General features: G+C 33.5%; 2 protein-coding genes across 2 annotated transcripts; both read right to left on the bottom strand.

The window, feature by feature from the left end:
- Nucleotides 1-477: 477 nt before the first annotated feature.
- On the bottom strand, nucleotides 478-5,836 carry pard6ga (par-6 family cell polarity regulator gamma a). The gene is made up of 3 exons (XM_056475719.1): nucleotides 5,758-5,836; nucleotides 4,113-4,335; nucleotides 478-1,937 (listed from the first exon to the last, which is right to left on the bottom strand). The coding sequence occupies exons 1-3, from the start codon at nucleotides 5,821-5,823 to the stop codon at nucleotides 1,033-1,035; spliced, it is 1,194 nt and encodes a 397-aa protein (XP_056331694.1). The 5' UTR covers nucleotides 5,824-5,836; the 3' UTR covers nucleotides 478-1,032.
- A 2,169-nt stretch (nucleotides 5,837-8,005) lies between these two features.
- zgc:136493 (uncharacterized protein LOC692276 homolog) lies at nucleotides 8,006-12,836 on the bottom strand. The gene is made up of 6 exons (XM_056474858.1): nucleotides 12,606-12,836; nucleotides 12,113-12,488; nucleotides 11,862-12,033; nucleotides 8,617-8,795; nucleotides 8,443-8,539; nucleotides 8,006-8,170 (listed from the first exon to the last, which is right to left on the bottom strand). The coding sequence occupies exons 1-6, from the start codon at nucleotides 12,660-12,662 to the stop codon at nucleotides 8,017-8,019; spliced, it is 1,035 nt and encodes a 344-aa protein (XP_056330833.1). The 5' UTR covers nucleotides 12,663-12,836; the 3' UTR covers nucleotides 8,006-8,016.
- Between the last annotated feature and the right edge of the window lie 5,490 nt (nucleotides 12,837-18,326).

Genomic DNA, 18,326 nt, shown 5'->3' with positions numbered 1-18,326 from the left:
AAAGGCATTAGGGGGAAAAATTATTTTGACTTTTTAGGTGAAATTTCACAATTTTCATTAGGTAATTAATTAAGTAATTGTAAAATAAATATTTAATTGACTTTTTAAATTAGAATTGTTTGGATTTGCCACATCTTTACATTTTTTGATTCAAGTTACTTTCCCGTTTCATCCTATATAGCTGCTTTGAAAGAATCCCTGTAAAATAGTTTTAAAAGCGACTTTTTGCATGTGTTTAGGTCAAAGAAAGGTACAAAAATCTAATTAAATTGACATGTGAATAGAAAGCATTTCAAATACATGTAAAGTGTTTACATTAATATTTCAAACAACAAAAAAAGTAAAAAAAAAAAAAAAAGTGATTTTCATAAGACATTTTTTTATATTTATACACATTTCAAACATATTAAACTGTTTTAAACTAAATTGTTTTAATGCTTAAAAAGTCTTCTTTAAAGAGGACCTATTTTGCCACTTTTTACAGGATGTAAAATACGTCTCTGATGACCCTAAAGTATGTATTTGAAATTTCAGCTCAAATATCACACATATATTTTTTTATAACTCTTTGAAACTGCCCGCTTTTAGGCTTTGATCCAAAATGTGCCGTTTTGGAGACTGTCGCTTTAAATTCAAATGAGATTGTGCTCCCAGCCCTCTTTTAAAAAGTGGGAGGAGCTACAAACACCTGCACATCAGCATAACAGCAGATTTAAAACAAAATGTTATCTCTGTGAAGTCAAAAGAAGAGTCTCAGAAGAAGGTAGTCTATCAAGACTACCGTGTTCATTGGTGCATCCTAAAACTCCATATTGTAATCCCTCATAACTTAAATAAATTTAAATCCATCATAATTTTTTTGCATAATAGGTCCCCTTTAAGATATAAAGAGTCCTAAAATGTATGACTAAAAACCACACATGCGAGCAATGCATGCAAATGCCTTGGAGAAAAAACAATCCTCTCCAACAGCAATTATATATACTCATTTCTCAACCCTAATTGGTGTCGTCCTTCCAGAAGGTTTATCTTCTATAAAAAGACAACAATCCCGTCCTCCTCCATCGCCCCCTGAGGCAGGAGTAAATGAGAACTCAGATCGACCAGCCATGAGTTGCGAACATCACCAGAGCTGCAGCTTTCCTGTCTGATGGCCGATTTAAACCCATAATAATCCTGCCTGTCGCTCAGACTCCTTAGCCCGGTGTGTCCAGTGCAAGCAAGACAAGGCTGAGAGCGAAAAGACGATGCTGAAATGAGTGAATTTGGCCTTCTGGGAGAAACCTGAGGCCTGTATGAAGTGCTAACATGTGGAGATGAATGTTGATGTTTGACAGGCCTCTCGATGACCAAATCTACATCTTCTTCACTCTCCGAGCCATTAAAACCATAGGCTTTCATTATCATAGGCAAACCGGGATAGCAAACTGACTCCGTGCTCTCAAAATAATGTCCCGTTGTTAAGGAAGCACAGCTTTTGCGAGTGATGTTGTTGTGTTGGTTTGCAGGTTTGACTGTGATGATGAGATTGTGGCTGTTGGCGATCATCATATCCGTCACCTGATCCAAAGTCTTGCCCGAAACCTCGATACCGTTCACCTCCAGGACCTGATCATTGAGGGCTAGCAGACCCGTGCATGCCGCCAATCCGCCGGGCACAATGCGGGAGATGAAGACCCCAGGACGCTTCTCCAGGCCGTATGGAGTGACAGTGACTGTGGTGCCATCACGAATATAGAAGCCAAGAGGACGGTCTGAGTTTTGCCGGTACAAACGGACTCTCCTGTGGGATTCTGGGACGATGTCCACGTCAATGATGGAGGAAACGGGACGGAAGTTGTGTGGTTTGCTAATCTGAAATGCTGGTTTTTTATGGCTCACAGGTTTCTTGCATTTGGACGTTTCACCAGGACAGGCGCTGCTCTGCTCTGCTTCCTCTGGGAAATGGGAAGTAATGGAGTAAGTAAGTGTTTTCTGCTATTTTGAACATATATCAAACCTGTACAGTTATGATTGATCAGTTAATTAATTCTAAACTTGTATTTTAGACTCATCCCAGTTTGCTGTGATGATGTCCATAGAAACTTGAGTTTAACATTTCAAATGTTTAAGAGTTCAACATTTAACATTTAGTATTTATTTATTTATTTCTTTAAAGCACCCGTTAAGTGCTTTAAAATGTGTATTTTTATTCTTTGTTTGCCGTAATCTCAGCTGAAAAATGAAAGAAGGGGACATAGAGTAGCCCCCCCCATACAACAGCTTTGCCAGTGAAAGAGATTGAGCTCAAATCAAATGAAAAGCAAATGAGAAGCGTCTTGAAGGGGCAGGGTTTCTCAGATACTAAAGAGCATTTCATTGGTTGTGATTTGATGACAAACTGAAGTATGAGGTGATGTGAAAAAAAGGTAGTTCGATTTAGGCGAAAGGAGCAAACTGTTTTGGAGCACAATAGCTAATAGATATGCTTAAATCGAACAGACTGAAACTAACATAAAAAACACTATCTGCTTATGGAGGACCAAATCTGTCAATTTAAAACAGAATTAAGTGAAACATTAAAAAAAAACAATAAACAAGTTAATGATGAAGAGCAAGTAAATAAATCAATAGTGATGATGTAAGCATTATTAAATCATTTTTAAAATTAGTTTTCCACACAATTTAATAACCCTTTATATCCTTTTTGATGTCAATTTAGTTTTAATGATCTCTTTTTCAAGTACCAAAATATTCTTCAAAATAATTTAACAATTTCTTATTTTAGTTTACTATATTACCCCTAAAAAACACCACTATAATTAGGCCCACACGGAGTCTGCGCATTGAGTCTATGTATTTTCTTGTGTTAATGTGTCTAAATTTATCTTTATTCAGTTTTTATTATTTATCTTTATTCAGTTTTTATTATTTATATTTATTCAGTTTTTAATATGATTGTGATATAATAATAGCAATAATAAAATGTTCATATGATTTATTTACAAAGTAATGGCAAAGTTTGTAAAGTAATATTTTCCATTTTTAGTAGAGATATTATATGAGAGACTTGCTTTGGTTACCAAATAAGTGGATATAATGAATTTAAAGTGGAATAAATTAATTTGCCTTAAATAAAAGTTAAAAATGTTTTATTTTTTATTTCATTTATCATTTTTTTAGTTATGATACTCCCAAAATCATTCCACATAAATCCACAGATTTGTTACCAAATTCTCTGCAGAAATAACAAAAACTGTCTGCAGATTCTGTCTGGCCCTACCTATAATACACTTAAATACAATATAAAACTTAGTATTTTCCATGACATTCAACTCAGATGTTAGTATTTTACTGTGCTTATATTTAAATTAAAACATTAAAAACACAAATTAAACGTTTTAAGCGTTATAAACGTATCAAATTGAAGGAATTTTCACTCAGGTTAACATTTTATGAAAAAAAATGTTCAGCTTGTTTGTTCCTACGGTAATTTATTTAATTTAAAATTATTTCCAAACAATCTTGGAAGCTCTGCTAAAGATCGCATGGGACGGAAAAGCAACAAGATAATCTGTCTGGCACACAAACAAACAAACACACCACAGGGGAATACAAAGCAATTATACTCAAGTACATGATTCCTAACTAGATAAAAGCCTTCTCTTTCTTCCTTTTGCTATTCCTCCTTCTTCCTGAAGCAGACCAAAATAAAAACTAAATAAAATCTTCTTTGATTAAAGACTTTAAGCTCTTAAAATGACATCTTAACATGATCACTTCAAATATATATACATTTTATCCTCATTTTTATACGTTATGGTGACAGTACCGTGTGCTACAAACTGTATAAATCATTATGATCACAAAAATCACAATGTTTTATATAACTCTAAGTTATAACTCTAAATTATATCTCTGTTGAATTTTTTTTTGAAAAATTTAATTTGATGTTTAAATTAAGTTTAAATGACTTGTGAGGTTAATTTGATTCAACTTAAAAATGTAAGCAATAGTTTTAATACTCAATTATATTTTGATGTTGCTGCTACATTAGATACTGTAAGAGTATATGAGCATGTACAGACAATACAGTATTTAAAAGGAAACTGCAGGTATTTCTGAGCTTGTACCTCGCAGCTGTATGAAGATGCGCAGTAAAGACTGTGTGGAGCTCACAGCTTTGCAGAAGTTGTCATCATTATTGATTGGCAGCAGCTCTCCGTGAACATCTGCATATCCAATAAACACATCCGTATGCCATAGCTGATGTAAACGCACTATGAGTCTGTAGAAGTCTTTATAGCTGCCAGGCTCGTAGCGATCCATCGAAAACCTCCTGAACTCTGCACCATACTAAACAGAGAAGGACACGGGTGGATCGCATTAAAAATATAGGCATATATTAAATACATAATCACACTTATGCTCTAATCGACAATCAACATGGTGTGTGAATATATACAGTTGAAGTCAGAATTATTAGGCCCCCTGTTTATTTTTTCCCTAATTTCTGTTTAACGGAGAGAAGATTTTTTCAACACATTTCTAAACATAATAGTTTTAATAACTCATTTCTAATAACTCATTTCTTTTATCTTTGCCATGATGACAGTAAATAATATTTGACTAGATGTTTTTCAAGACACTTCTATACAGCTTAAAGTGTCATTTAAAGGCTTAACTAGGTTAATTAGGTTAACTAGGCAGGTTAGGGTAATTAGGCAAGTTATTGTATAATGATGGTTTGTTCTGTAGACTATCGGAAAAATATATAGCTTAAAGGGGCTAATAATTTTGACCTTAAAATGTTTTTTTTTTTTAATTAAAAACTGCTTTTATTCTAGCCGAAATAAAACAAAAAAGACTTTCTCCAGAAGAAAAAATATTATCAGACATACTGTGAAAATTTCCTTGCTCTGTTAAACATCATTTGGGAAATATTTCAAAAAGAAAAACAAAAAAAAGGAAGCTAATAATTCTGACTTCAACTGTATATATATATATGTTTTTATTCCAGCCAAGTTAAAAAGAAAAAAGACTTTTCCTAAAAGAAAAACAAATATTGTAGAAAATACTGTATGTATGTCCATGTCTGTTAAACATCACTTAGGAAACATTAGGAATAAAAAAATTCATAGGATGGCTATTAAATTTGACTTTATATACAACTTTATATACAACAATTTATATTATATTATATAATTTTTATTACACATTTATATACAACGACTCTATATAATTGTATAAAAAATATTTTTCTATTTTTATTCGTTTTTTATTTAATCATTTACATGTTCAATTAAATGAAATTATGATTTTTGAACTCACTATTTTTATTAGTTTATTTTATTAATAGTTGTATGGTTTTATAGTTTACTATAATCGTTTTCAATGTTAATATTATTTTTTTTAATTTATGTTTCATTAGGCTAAATGTTTTCAAAATAAAAAAGATCTTATATACTGGACAGTCAAAATGTATATGACCTGAAAGTTTGGTTTTACTGTGAGCTTCAGAAATAGACCTGGACAGTATTCAATCAGCTGAAACAATGAACATAGTTCAGAAGTGAGCTGCTTCTGAATATTGTGCTTTTGATTGTTTAGGTATTTAGAGGAATTCCCCTTCAGTCTGATGGTAATGAAGAGCGCAAAAATAAGCATTGTGACAAGATATGCTACATAGAATAAAAAGCACTTGCGAGGTATTCAGCCACCCTAAGTTTAACAGAAACGGACACTACAGCTATCAGTCATGAGAATTAAGAAACTTACTTTACTCTTGACCTCGAGCACCGAGCAGCAGCGCAGCGACTGAGCCTTTCTGATCGGCCGGTTCATGTTGTCCGATGAGCGGCGAGCGCTGGACTGAGCCCCGCTACACAGACGCCGCGCGGTTTGTGCAGCTCAGCAGGACTCGCATCCCTCAAAACGCGGAAAAGCAGGACTAGGCTCTTGTAAACCACAGGACAAGACGGAAACAATGACATAATTTCCTGACATTAGGCGGCTATTAGGCTTCTTCATTTTTGGATAAACATGCAACATTGTGTTTGTAAAACATGCTGACTAAACAAATAGTCAAGGACAAAAACTATTTTATATCCTCATCGTACATTGATGAGCATCGTACATTTTCTCAGCAGGAAATATCAGCATAGCCTACATTTTAATCAGGAGCTACACTGTAAAAAATCCAGGTTTCCACACAATTCATTCATTTTGTGCCAGCATAAAATAAAATACACATAATTACTACTAATTTTTCCCCAAAAATCTCAATAATTATGGTGTTTCAATTGATTATAAGTAAGTAGTTTGAACAAGCAACAAAATATTGTTGAGTGTATATTGAAGACATGCTAACAGTAGCAAACACGAGAAAAAACGTTAATAAAAGATGCTATTAAAACAAGGATAACAGTGCAGCGCTAAAATACTAATTCATTATCAGTTTAATTATGAATACTTTTGTCATTGTAATTCAAACTTGATTTTAGTTCTCAATTGCGAGCAAAAAAAAAAAGTTGAAATTAGTTAAATTATAACTTTTTATTTATTACCTTATATATATTTTAATAAATACAGTAATACATAAATACATACATAAGTCTTTTACACTTGACTTGCATCTAAAATGCTTCAAATGTATATAAATCACTTTTGAAAATTGAATATGAATACCATAGATGGTAGATGGTGACAGCTAAGTAGATTACCTGCAAACTGTATTAATGATTACAAATTATATGATGAAAATTATAATCAATACAGTAATACAGAGTTCTTATTTTAGGTTATGATATACTTTTAACACAACTTTCTTATTTATTTATTTACATTTGTTCTCATATTCTGAATAACGGATAGCAAATGCATTTACAATCATGAACACGACCATTTTAGAGTGTAAATAGTGAAGCTAAAAAAAAGATGCAGTGCAATATTGTAGAAACCACACTGACTAAGAATATGATTAAAGCACCATGGAACATTGTTGGGCTCCACACAATTCCTTGTCCCAACACAAATCGATTAAATTAATTGAAGTGTTTTTACACATTTAAGTGTATGGGTGTTTCCCAGCACTGGGTTGCGGCTGGAAGGGCATCCGCTGCTTAAAACATATGCTAGGTAAGTCGGCGGTTCATTCCGCTGTGGAGACCCCTGATTAATAGGGACTAAGCCGAAAAGAAAATGAATGAATGAATGAATACACATTGAACATAAAACAATTAAAATGTCCCAAAACAACTCAACAATTGTGAAATTTCAGCTCATTTTAAATAAGTAGTTTGAATAAGCAGCAAAAATAATTTTTTGAGAGAACGAATCAATCAACAATGTCTAATGAACTGTTATTTTATGAATCAGCTGTAATCATGGCATGCATAAAATGTTCTTATAATCTGAGTATGAGCATTGTACATATGTTATATCTAATTATAAACACTGCACTGTTGGAACTTGACTATGAAATATAGATTTTATGCAAACAGTTATATCTTGCAATATAGTCAGTGATACTATATAGTAGCAGATAAGTAATAACTGCATAACAAAGATTCAAGAAAATAAGTTATTATACAATTCACATGACAGCATCTATACAGTACAAAAACTATGAATACACCACATATTTCAGTGTTGGGAATTTTATTTTTTAATAATTTTTACAAATTCTAAAAATATATTATCTGGGTAAAATATAGATAAAACCATTAATTGGGTTCATTAGTCCATAATTGACCCAGATTTGATTAAAAACCAACCCCAGCATATTTTTTCTTGAGTATTTTGATAATTTTTTTAATAATTACGATTGTGGACACAAAAACATGAACTTTTACAAAGCTCTTTATTCAAACACAATCTTTAAAGTTGTGTAAGTAACACTTAAATCACAAAACATAATCACGCTTACTGCACATTACATGTCCGTCTTTAAAATGCAACGATAGCCATTTCTGTTGGAGTAGTTTCTTTGTTTTGCTGGTTTAAAACAGGAGGGCCAGATGGCTGTGTGATCTGGCTCTATGCCTTGACTTCATCAGGAAGTTGGCCTTCGTTTAGAATGGCCAAAGCATTGGTCACCATCCTCTCCACCATGAGCTGAGACGTCTCCATCGTGTGTGTTCCTAGATGAGGCATGACGATGACATTTGGGAAGGACAGCAGGGGGTGATCCCTGAATATAACAGGTCAGAACACGTGTCATTTATATTTTGGATGTCTCTCAATGCAAATATGCAATAGAAAGCTTCAAAATCATGCCCAATATTATTCCATTATTTAATCATCGTCTAGGTCTTATATTATCAATTATGTATTATAAATAAATGAGCTTACAAAATGTAAAGGCCTTTAGTTTGGCAGAAATAAAAACAGTTGTGTATTCTAAGCAGCTCTGTTAATAACCCAAATGCAATTAAACAAAAGGTGTGTTAAGCAAAAACAAACCGGGGCAGTGGTTCAGGATAAGTGACATCTAAAGCAGCGGCTCGGATCATTTTCTTCTGGAGAGCGTCCACTAAAGCATCTTGGTCCACTACTAAACCTATGAGGAGAAAGCTAGTTATGAAACAGAACTGGTTGCTTTTAATTGGACTGCTTTGTTCCAGATTATTACATTACCTCTGCTGATGTTGATAAAGGTGCTATTGGGTTTCATCATGGCGAACTCTTTGGCACTGATCAGTTTGTGCGTCTGTGGGGACAGATTGACCACCACCATGACAAAGTCTGACCTCTGAAGCAGCTCATTCATCCTTGCACAATATGTGGCGCCAACTGCTCTCTCTTCACTCTCAGGCCTGAACATAGAGAACACTGAATTTACATTTTAATTTACGCCCATAGTTCACCCAAACATTTAAATCTGGTGGTAATTTACTCACCCTCAAGCCAAATATGTAGGTGACTTTAAAGATTTGTAGCTGAAACCATTGTCTTTGGTGATTTAAAAAATGCAGGTCAATAATTACAGGCATTTTTGTGAGGGAAAAAACAAATACAGACAAAACAAAGTTAAATGAGTTACCAGTTGCTCCTGAAAATATACTGTGGCCTTCTGAAGAAAAAAGGTCAGACTTGGGAAGAAACTGAACATTAATTACAACATTATTACCTTTGATTCAATTTGTTTTGCATCATAAATGCTCAGTGTATCATCAGGAGCATCACGAATTTGTTTTGCCTGTATGTTTTTCTTAAGGGTTGTGTCCGAAGGCTTTAAAACGCTGTTTTCGGAGGCTGAATCCAAATTCTGCTTTACTTCTGACCTCAGAAAGATTCCTTCTTCTGATCAAATTTTCAAATATCCCACAATCCCTGTGTGTATCATTTCTGACAGTTGAGCTAAAAAATAAGCATGATGTCTCTAAAGCACTGCATGAGTGTCATTTTGTGTGTAAATTACAGCTGCACGATATTAAAAAAAAAGATATAAAAATATTTTATTTTTCTGTAAAAAGAATTTTGCGATATGAATAGTTTCCCAATATAGTTTGAATAGCACTATTTGAGGATTTTCAGGGGAGTCTAACAGTGTTCAGGTAACTCAATAAATACGATACGATTTCTTACTTTGCTTTGTCTCGTTTCTTGTACAAATATCTACAAATTCTTAGATCAAGTAAAAAGGATTGTTTTTTATTTTAAATTGTTTAGAAATTTTGTTTTCAAAGTTTTCAATTTCAAAAACAAGTAAAATTATCTGACAGTGGGTTAATTTAAAAAAAAATTGCTTTGAAATGTAGATATTTGGACTAGAAACAAGACAAAAATTCTAATTTAGAAAAACGTTTGCATAAACCGTATAAATTCCATATAAATACAGTAATAACATGCAATTCTGTAGTTTCTGGTATGGCTGTGTGATTAATCAAAATCAAATTGCGTTATGGAACGTTGCGATTAGTTAATCGCAAAAGGCTGCGATATGAAATATATATGTATTATTTAATTTCCCCCACCCTGAGCAAATGCGTGACTGCCGTAAGGGTGTGATAGTCTTACTAGCCAATTGAGTAAGCACACTTTTGCTTTTCCTAATCAGAATTGTGCAACTAAACTATGCGGAACGCCCACGATAAAAAAAACTAACAAACAGGAAATCGCTTATGGGTGGGATGATGGCATTTGCTGCTTCAGAAGCATTAATAGGCTAATTAATATGAAAGAAAAACAGAATTAGGCATGGGACAATAACCGTTTTCAAGGTATACCACAGTTTGGAAAAGTCAAGGTTTTACAATCGTCAACATTTTCTGCAATACCCTTCCTATGGTATGTGTAAGATATTTTATTATTCATTTTTTTTTTTTTTGTTTTTTAGGACCACAGTATCTTCAGCAGAAAAGATCTCCAAATATGCCGTTTTAAATTGTAAAAAAAATCTGTTTTTGAAACAAATGAAGACAGCAGAAGTCTATAATTCATGTAGCCTGACATGTTTACTGCTCCAAAATATTTTAAATGTTTCTCAAAATAAAAGATATTATGCCCAAAAAGGAAAAAAGATTTTTATCCAGACATTTAGGAAGAATATATTTTAGAGCAGTAATCACAATACTGTGATACTGTAAAACTGTGATATTTTTATCCAAGGTTATCATACCGTCAGAATCTTATACCGGCCCATGCCTAAACAGGACATTGGCAATATGGTAACATTTTGGTTTAAAAGTCACAGACACCAAACAAAAACAGGTAATTTGTAAGAGTTGTTGCCACAGCACGAGGAAATACAACAACCAGCACTATATAAGTAGTGTCTTGCTAAAAATCAATTAAAGTATTGCCATGACACTCAATCTAGTAGCCAGCAACAGCAAAGTACAATTTCAGAGTTGTGTTAGCCATGTTTGCTGAGTCTTCTGTATTTTTATAATTTTTTTTATTGTTATAATAAGCTACACTATCTCCCTAATCTGAGTTCAACATGTTGACAGAAAGCTAAGGTCATTTTATTTGTGTTTACTGTTTGAAAAATGAGTGTTTCATTTCTGAATATTTAAAAACAACTTTCAATAAATGTTTAAGTTAATATCTTTTCAGTTCCTTTTTTTAACTAACACTCACTGCATTTTAGCAGTAAGAAGCTAAGATACAGATCATTGAGCTGAAGCTTGACTACAAATTCAAATCGCAAATCAAATTGAAATCGCAAAATATCTGTAAAAAAAAATAATCGTAATTATATATTTTCCCCAAATCGCACAGCCGTAGTTCCTGGTCAACTATAATTCAAACTGGACATTGCATATCTTGCGATGTAACCATTGTGAATGCACACATTGCGCTACCGCTGCTGAAACTATATATTGTGCAGCCCTCGTGTAAATGTATGTTTTTGACAAACGTTTTCCCCTTTTGATGGAATGGCCTTTCTAGTTAGAAGTTAGTACTGTAATAAGCTCTCCCTATTCTGTTGTAGATGATTAAATCTTTATGCAGTCTCAGAAGTATGTCTTAAATCAGTTTTACGAGGTGCCTGCATGCAAAAATGATGCCTATAAAGTCACCTGAAAGGGTAATGAGTGAGACATCAAATCAGCTATCGGATATTTTAGACACAGCCAAGACTGTTGACACTTGCTCTAATGATGCAATGTTGTGATTACTGTACTTTTAATATGGTTCATGTTCCGGAAGTTGTTGTTTTTTTTCTATTGCTGTGTCCAATAAATAATGTGTAGTTTATTACTTACAAATGGCTGAACAATTTAAAAGCTTTGTTGGATTTTGAGTTAATTTGAAATGGATTGGGAAGCATGGTGGCTCAGAGGTAAGAAGGTCGCTAGTTCAAGCACCGGCTGGGTCAGTTGGCATTTCTGTGTGGAGTTAGCATGTTCTTCCCATGTTGCTGAAATATTCACCTTTGATTCCTATTGTGATAAAGAATCTTCATGTCAAACCCTTGAGCCCTCTTGGCTATTTTGTACCCAATTCTCCCCATGCCGATGATGCCCAGAGTGGCCCCGCTAACATCAGTGCCCATAGTGGACTCTGGAAAATCATCAGATTCCCGAAATTGGGAAAAATGTTGCCCTAAAGAGAAACAGAAAATCACAATGAACCTAAAAATATGATAACCAAGACCAACTGAAGAACTGGTCTGAATTCTCACCCTCAATAATCTTTCTGGCAGATGCCAACATCAGACCCATGCCAATATCTGCAGTAGCATTATCCACCACATGAGGAGTGTTGGAAACTTTAACACCAAAGCTATTGATGAGAGGAATATCGAGGTGGTCCACTCCTACCCCTCCATTAATGACAGCTTTGAGGTTCGGCAGAGACTGTAACAGGTCTCGGTCAACATTAATATTGGGACCCCACGAAAACACTGCCTGGATTTTGGCAGCGAAGTCCTGTTTCCTCTGTACAAATCGCTCATATGGGATTATAGTGAAGTGTTTGTCGATGCAAGGTTCAAAACACTTATAGATGCTTCCAGGAGCTCCAAGTGTCTTGGTTAATATGCATGGCTTCTCCATAACCTGTGAGAATATTAGCCATTAGCATACATGAGCTAAAGCCCGTTGTACAAAACAGCACGCTATTTGTTTGTAAACATCTTATATAAAATGTTATTCTTATAAGTCATATAGTCTTACCACTCGCGTGACAGTCGATAGCAGCCTGTGTATTCCCTGGAAACGTATGACTGTCATGTGTCTACATATATTTAGGTACCAGACGTGGTTAATGAAGCACCGATTAAGACCAAAGGTACGACTTCCTATAAATCATTAGTCGCTAATAGTGCAGCCTCTTCTCCCCAAAAAAGGCGACTGTCAAAAACTGCAAGCTACTTGAAACTCGTTTCTAACTCGTGTTTTCGTATTTCGTCACAAAACTGCTAGTCACTCAGATGACCAGAAGAGGGAGTGAGAAGCCCATGAATCGTTTGCTAAATGGCCATAAAAAGTACTGTAACTTGTTACTCATTTCATTCACAAGAAAAATTAAATGCTAATGTAAGTTGTTTGATGGACATCATGTGTTTATTATTTTCACAATTGGCTTTATTATTTGAACTATTTCCTTCCTTGCTAAAAATTATCCACAAACAAAACAGTTTGTAGTTCAATAATGTTCATCCCAAATTAACCATGGCATTGATATACTTTTGTCATCTTTTTACAACAAACAAACCAAATAAAAACATTATAGTTAAAAGTACCCACAATTCACCATGGTAGACTAACCCTATAGTTCAATCATTATATTTGTGGTAAAATATCAATCTGGCAAAAACATGTTACAACTGTGATAAAACTCACATCCTCATAAGGGATCTTTTACATGCTTCATATAAATCCCATTCACAAATTCTTAGTGTGACAACATTGCTATGCAACATTACAACAATTGTAAATATATTACTGTTGAGCCAAGCAGGTGGAGGCTGAATTGCTAAAGATATGAAGAATATAAGTCATGAATTATATATTGGTTGTTTTGTTGGTGCTGATGGACACTGCATTAATTCCAGAACTGTTAGTATGGCTATTAATGGCTGTAGCAGAGCTCCAGCTTTCCTGTGGCCTCCATCTGTTAGAAAATCCACATGAAGAGATTTCTGCAGCAGAAAGCAACATCAAAATAATTTAATATACTGAAGCTCCAGTGAAGCAAATGTTTTTATTTCTACTATACAGAACCCTAAAAGATTTTTTATATAGTCTTAAATCTGAGTACAGTCTTAATGAACAAGGTGTCATACTTGTTCTTTTACAGAGTGTTTCGTTGTTGCCTATAATACACTGATTCCCAATGGATTTGTGCTGAAAACCCCAAGTCCATCTGCTACAGTTGACGATACGCCCGCCATAATTATTTAGGATTCACTTCTCATACAGTGTGTGTGCAAATGTTTAGCCGGTTATATTTTAACGACAGTGATAGATAAATAATACAAATAACCCTCCCTTCAAGCCAACAATGCAAACACTCTCGATCTTTTAAAGCAGATCAATCTCAGCCAACTTGAACTGTGTCCATTCTTTGTGATGAAAACTACTTCCTTGAGAGTTTGCTTGGTTTGGCAATCAACCAAAAATCTTTTCTGTTCTGCTGAGCACTTCTCTTCAAAGTGTAGTGCTTCACAATTAGCCTACATCTCTGACTCTGCCCCAGGGACAGGCATGTTTTAAAGAGATGAATTGATTCCCCTGCCAGCAGGGTGGCCCATTATTAGTGGTGAATTACAGCACTCATATATATATACACTACTTAAAGCTCTATTTTCTAGATCTAAATGGGAGAAAATGGTCTTGATTCGCAAACTAAAGCAGGCTCATGTTATTTAACAAAACTAAGATTACTACATTGTTCTTCTTTTTCAAAATTAACTGATAAGAAGAAAGCATACAGTACTGTAACGCTAGGCATGAGACAATAGCCGTTTTCAAGGTATACCGCGGTTTGGAAAAGTCAATGTTTTAAAAATGCCACAGTTTTCTGCTATACCGTTTCTAAGGTATGTGTAAGATTTTTATTTAAATTTTTTTAGGACAACAGTATCTCCAGCAGAAAAGATCTCTAAAGATGCCATTTTAAATTATAAAGATATCCGTGTTTCAGAAACTAATGAAGACAGCAGAAGTCAATGATTCATTTGAATAATTTAGCCTGACATGTTTACTCTTAGAAAATACTTTAAATGTTTCTCAAAATAAAATATGTTGTGTTAAAAGTGAAAAAAAAGCTTTTTGTTTTTTACCCAGACATTTAAAAAGATCTTATTTTAGAGCAGTAATCACAATACCGTGAAACCATGATGTTTTTATCCAAGGTTATCATATCGTCAGAATCTGCCCATGCCTACTTACCACACCGCTCAGATGAATCACTCATATTAAGCACTCATAGTTTAAAACTCTTTTTTTTAGATCTAAATGAGAGAAAATACCAGACAAGCTCTTGTTTTGCAAACTGCAGCAGGCACATTTTATGTGATTTAACAAAACTAAAGGTTCAACAATGTTCTTCAATTTTGTAAAATTTTTTTAATTTAAAAAAAAATTCCAAATGAACTGACAAAGAAACCCTACACTGTAAAACCCAAAAGGTTAAGGTAACCCAAAGCATTTGAGGAAACCGATTGCAACAAACCATTTGAGTTCAAAAACTAATCCAAATGAGTACTGTGAACTTAATCCATTTGAGTAAATGAAGCAATTAGAGCACAGTAAAACCCAATAATGGAGAGAACTCAAACCAACTGAGTACTGTAAAACTCAATAAATTAAGGCAACTGAAACCGTTTGAGGAAACTAATTGCTACAAATCATTTGAGTTTAAAAAAAAATCTAAATGAGTACTGTGAACTTACACCATTTAAGTTGAAGGAATTAGGTATTTAATGAACTCATTACCTTCAAAGCTGAGTTCAAAACTCTTTTCAAATGAGTAGAATTAACTTTCAGTAAATTTTGAGTTAACTACACTCATTTCCTTTGATAAAGTTGACTGTTGGGTTTTATAGTGTAGCTATCAGCCATATACTTTCAGTGTATTCTTGAGATCCAATGACTGGTCATAATAACACTTACAGTGCTCAGCATATACAGGTACACCCGTCACAAATCTGTCTTTTAAATTCATATTTTAATAGATACAATACAGTATCATATTATGTACATTAGATTAGTCACTACTGAAGCCAAATCTGGAGCTTATCTATGAAAAGAACTTAAGATAACAGTCCAAAAACTAGTACAGACAAATTTAAACGTTATAGAGAAATATTAAATGCAAATTTTAAAAAGAGGAAAGATCAAGAGAAGCAAAAGGAATTGAAAAAAAAAATTGATTTTAATTATTTTCCAATATTTTGGTTGAATTTTATTGTATTATCTTTCAATTTCTTAATATGTTTGGTGACTAAAATATCATTTTAATAAATATATCTCTTTAATAAATCTGTTTTGTTTAAAATACATTGCCTATATTCACTGAGAAATGGATACAAATATTAATTTTCAAAAGGGAGTGTACTCAATTATGCTGAGCACTGTAACTATGGCTTTTGTATTGTAAAACTATTTTCCTCAAGTGCTTGATTGTACACTGGTTTAATCATCTGACTAAAACCATTACCAATATCTTACAGTTTGATTTTCTTGTCTTTGGCATTTACAACTCTAGAGTAATGAAATGGGCACTTGTGCTGTGATATGCCCCTGATACCTCTTGAGGTTATTTTTAACGCTGTTCCAATTAAAGGGGCCTATCTGCCCTCGGGCTCTGGCTGAATGATAACGTTCTTCCTGCTAGAAAGACAAAGACTAGACTTCAGCAGGTCTTATAGCTGCACAATCAGGAATATCCCAGCACCATTTCCAGCCAATAAAAAAAGCAAAGGAAACAACAGCTGGAAGTTAAGCAGCCTGTACTGTTTTCTAAGCATTATGGAGATTATACATCAAACTGACAATAATAAATGTCCTCTTTTCTCTGTTATTTTTGTAACTCGGTGGTAATGCACACATTGTTAGCTCTTGATAAATTGCTTGTTCTCATTTGTAAGTCTGCTTGCATAGTGTCCACTAAATCAAATCTAACAAACTTGTACGAATAAATAAGCAGAATATGACGCATGTGTAATTTAAATGAAAGACTCATAACACTTCACACTGTAATGGGGAAAATACCCCATCAAATTCATCCTCATATACTGGGATTGCTGATCGGTGCTTTTATTTTTAGAAATAATCCGTGGATTATCACAGAGAGGGGTTTGCTATAATCCTTAAAGACTCCTTGATTTCACCAACATTGGCATAGTACAATGCATTCTGGGATATGCTGGCAGATGTGAATCAATGTCTATAGGGGAAGTGCCCTTAAAGCATTTAAGGGTTTCCATGTGAATTGTGTGGCATTTATGCTCGTTATTTTCATTTTATATGCTATTGATTAGAAATGAATGGTAAATTGACTCTACTGAGTTCAATCTGATAGTGGCAAATGAATCAGGATTGAACCAGCATGAAGGCAAATGAAAGTGCATTTTATTTTGCATGATTTGCAGACTCTAATCTGGATTAAATAAATAGAATCCATTGTATGAAATGATAAAAATATAAGTTATAAACACTGCTGATGTATAACTGACCAAATATACATAAAATGGCTGTTTATGTTTGTTCATGTAATGAAGAATTTGCCTCAATTTTCTTGTCAGTTTAACTGTTTTGACCTAAAATAATTGACAAAAAATGAAGTTAACTTTTGATTTTGATTTGATTTATTTATTTTCAAACAAAATATCATACATAAAATATCATTAACAAAAAATACATTTCAACATGGTCAAAAATGGAGTGGGATGAAGCACAAGCTTTTCAATAATTTAATAACTTATTTGAAAGCTCACACATCTCTGATTTCAGCTGTAGTTTCGTGGTTTTGTATCTCTCTTCCTTTTTTGTGTATCAATATGAATACCAATTCAATTATTTGAAACAAAAGTAATAAAAAGTAACCCGAAACTAATCAAAATACATTACTTTAAACGAGTAATATATTAAATTGTTTCTGAATTTAATTAGATGATGTGATTTGGACTTTTTGGAAGCACTACAATGTGACAATTCTTCATGACAATCCTAACAGCATGTGAAAGATTTCTGTCTGCAGAAAACCTATATCTTATTTACACTCATTATTATTAAAAATAAAGGTTCTTTATTAGCATTGATTATTCCATGCAGAGGCGGACTTTGTGATTGGGGGCCCTAAGCAATTCCTGATATAGGGTCCAAGCACTGAAACTCAAAACTTTCTCTATATATTTTTTCTCTATAGATTAGTTTTTGTTTTGTTTTTTTGTAAACAGACTGCATACTAAAATATATTTTAAGTGAAACCTTTATCTTTTTTTATAGTTTTTTATTGAACATTTTGATTTTGAACAAAGCCAGAGATCCACCCAACAAAAAAAATAAATAAATAAAAACAGTAATATTGTAATAATAGGTACAAAATCAGGATTGAAATATATCTGATACAGTCTCTCTTATATTTCACACAAATTGTATGTTTTTTTTTTTTTTACTGGCACCATTTATTTTGGCTGTGGTGTATTCCAAACTAATAATGTCCAGTAGATAGAGCCTCCAGGATAGATCAGCCGGAGCAGATGGATCCAGCCATATTTTTAGGATTGTTTTTTTGCAGCTGCAGCAGCAGCAGTCAGAACAACTGACAGAATTCTTCTTTAGTTGATGGATAAGGAGAGTGATGAATCGTCCAGCAGGAGAAAAAGCAATAGACCACATGAACCTTCATCTTCTTAACGTAAATTAAATACAATAAATTAACAAATA

The sequence above is a fragment of the Danio aesculapii genome, chromosome 16 (genome assembly GCF_903798145.1).
Source record: "Danio aesculapii chromosome 16, fDanAes4.1, whole genome shotgun sequence".
Classification (NCBI taxonomy): domain Eukaryota; kingdom Metazoa; phylum Chordata; class Actinopteri; order Cypriniformes; family Danionidae; genus Danio; species Danio aesculapii.
The sequence above is the reverse complement of the archived record's forward strand: the minus strand, read 5'-3'. Positions and strand labels throughout refer to the sequence as shown.